Below are 1035 nucleotides of genomic sequence, written 5' to 3' on the forward strand. Positions count from 1 at the left end.
AAATATAATATATTTAAACTGTAGAAGAAGATTATCTGATTTTAAGCACCTCATTTCACTGATGCATTGTTGGGAAATGCAAAACAAATATTTAACTTTTTTAAGCATTCAAGACCAATTTATTCATGGAAAGTGCATTTGCAAGCTTAGTTGGGATTTTATGTTGTAATGTTAAATCTCTGGCTGCTGGAACATGTAAGTCAATAATACAGCCTGTAAAACAACATATTCAATAGAAAAAAAAGACTGACTTGGTGGTTAAGGATTACACACTTAACTCCTGAGTCAGTGAGTCAGAGGAGTGGTTAAACTTTCATATGGAAAGAAGGGTGTCGCTTTCTTCCAAGCAGTAAGTCTCTTCTGTTGTTTTATAGTGGGTGCTTCTCTTGGCATCTGCTGGGCAAATCCATAGCCATGCACTGCGCTTCATCACCGTGGAGGAGCAAGAAGCAGGCGTTAAGATCGGAAGTCTAAGCACGAACTACTCACCTCCATACCGGCTCCTCAATGAAAGATACATCAGGGTGGACGAGAGCACAGGGGATCTGTTCACTAAAGAGTGCATAGACAGAGAGACCTTGTGTCCATCACATCAGGATGGGGACTGTACTTTTTCAAACACCGCAGTCGTGAGACCTAATTTTGAAGTAGTGCCGATGATAATTGTTGTGGATGATATTAATGACAACGCTCCTATCTTTGAGAGGAATGAGATTCCTCTACACATACCTGAAGATGCATCAATAGGGACTGCTTTCCCACTGGATGACCAAGCTCAGGATAAGGATATGGGCGATAATGGCTTGATACATTACCATTTAGAAGACTCTGATGGCTTTTTTGACATCAGACAAGACGGGCATGAACTTGAGCTGGTGGTACAAAGGGAACTGGACCGAGAAACTCAGGAAAACCACTTCTTGGTTCTTGTAGCAGTAGATGGAGGTTCAGTACCACTTAGTGCTACAGCTAATCTCAATGTAACTGTAACCGATGTTGATGACAATTGCCCAGAGTTTGATGCCGACAGTCCCA

The 1035-nt window shown here is 41.5% G+C and overlaps 1 protein-coding gene across 1 annotated transcript in view; it reads left to right on the forward strand.

Annotated features, from left to right (window-relative positions):
- Positions 1–1035, forward strand: part of pcdh20l (protocadherin 20-like) — a 4239-nt gene that overhangs the window by 1325 nt on the left and 1879 nt on the right. The window contains 1 exon segment of the mRNA XM_071582297.1: positions 375–1034. Within this exon segment, the coding sequence (XP_071438398.1) occupies positions 375–1034 (660 nt within the window).

Source organism: Sinocyclocheilus grahami, unplaced genomic scaffold, assembly GCF_001515645.1.
Source record: "Sinocyclocheilus grahami isolate Dianchi unplaced genomic scaffold, SAMN03320097.WGS_v1.1 scaffold509.1, whole genome shotgun sequence".
Lineage (NCBI taxonomy): Eukaryota > Metazoa > Chordata > Actinopteri > Cypriniformes > Cyprinidae > Sinocyclocheilus > Sinocyclocheilus grahami.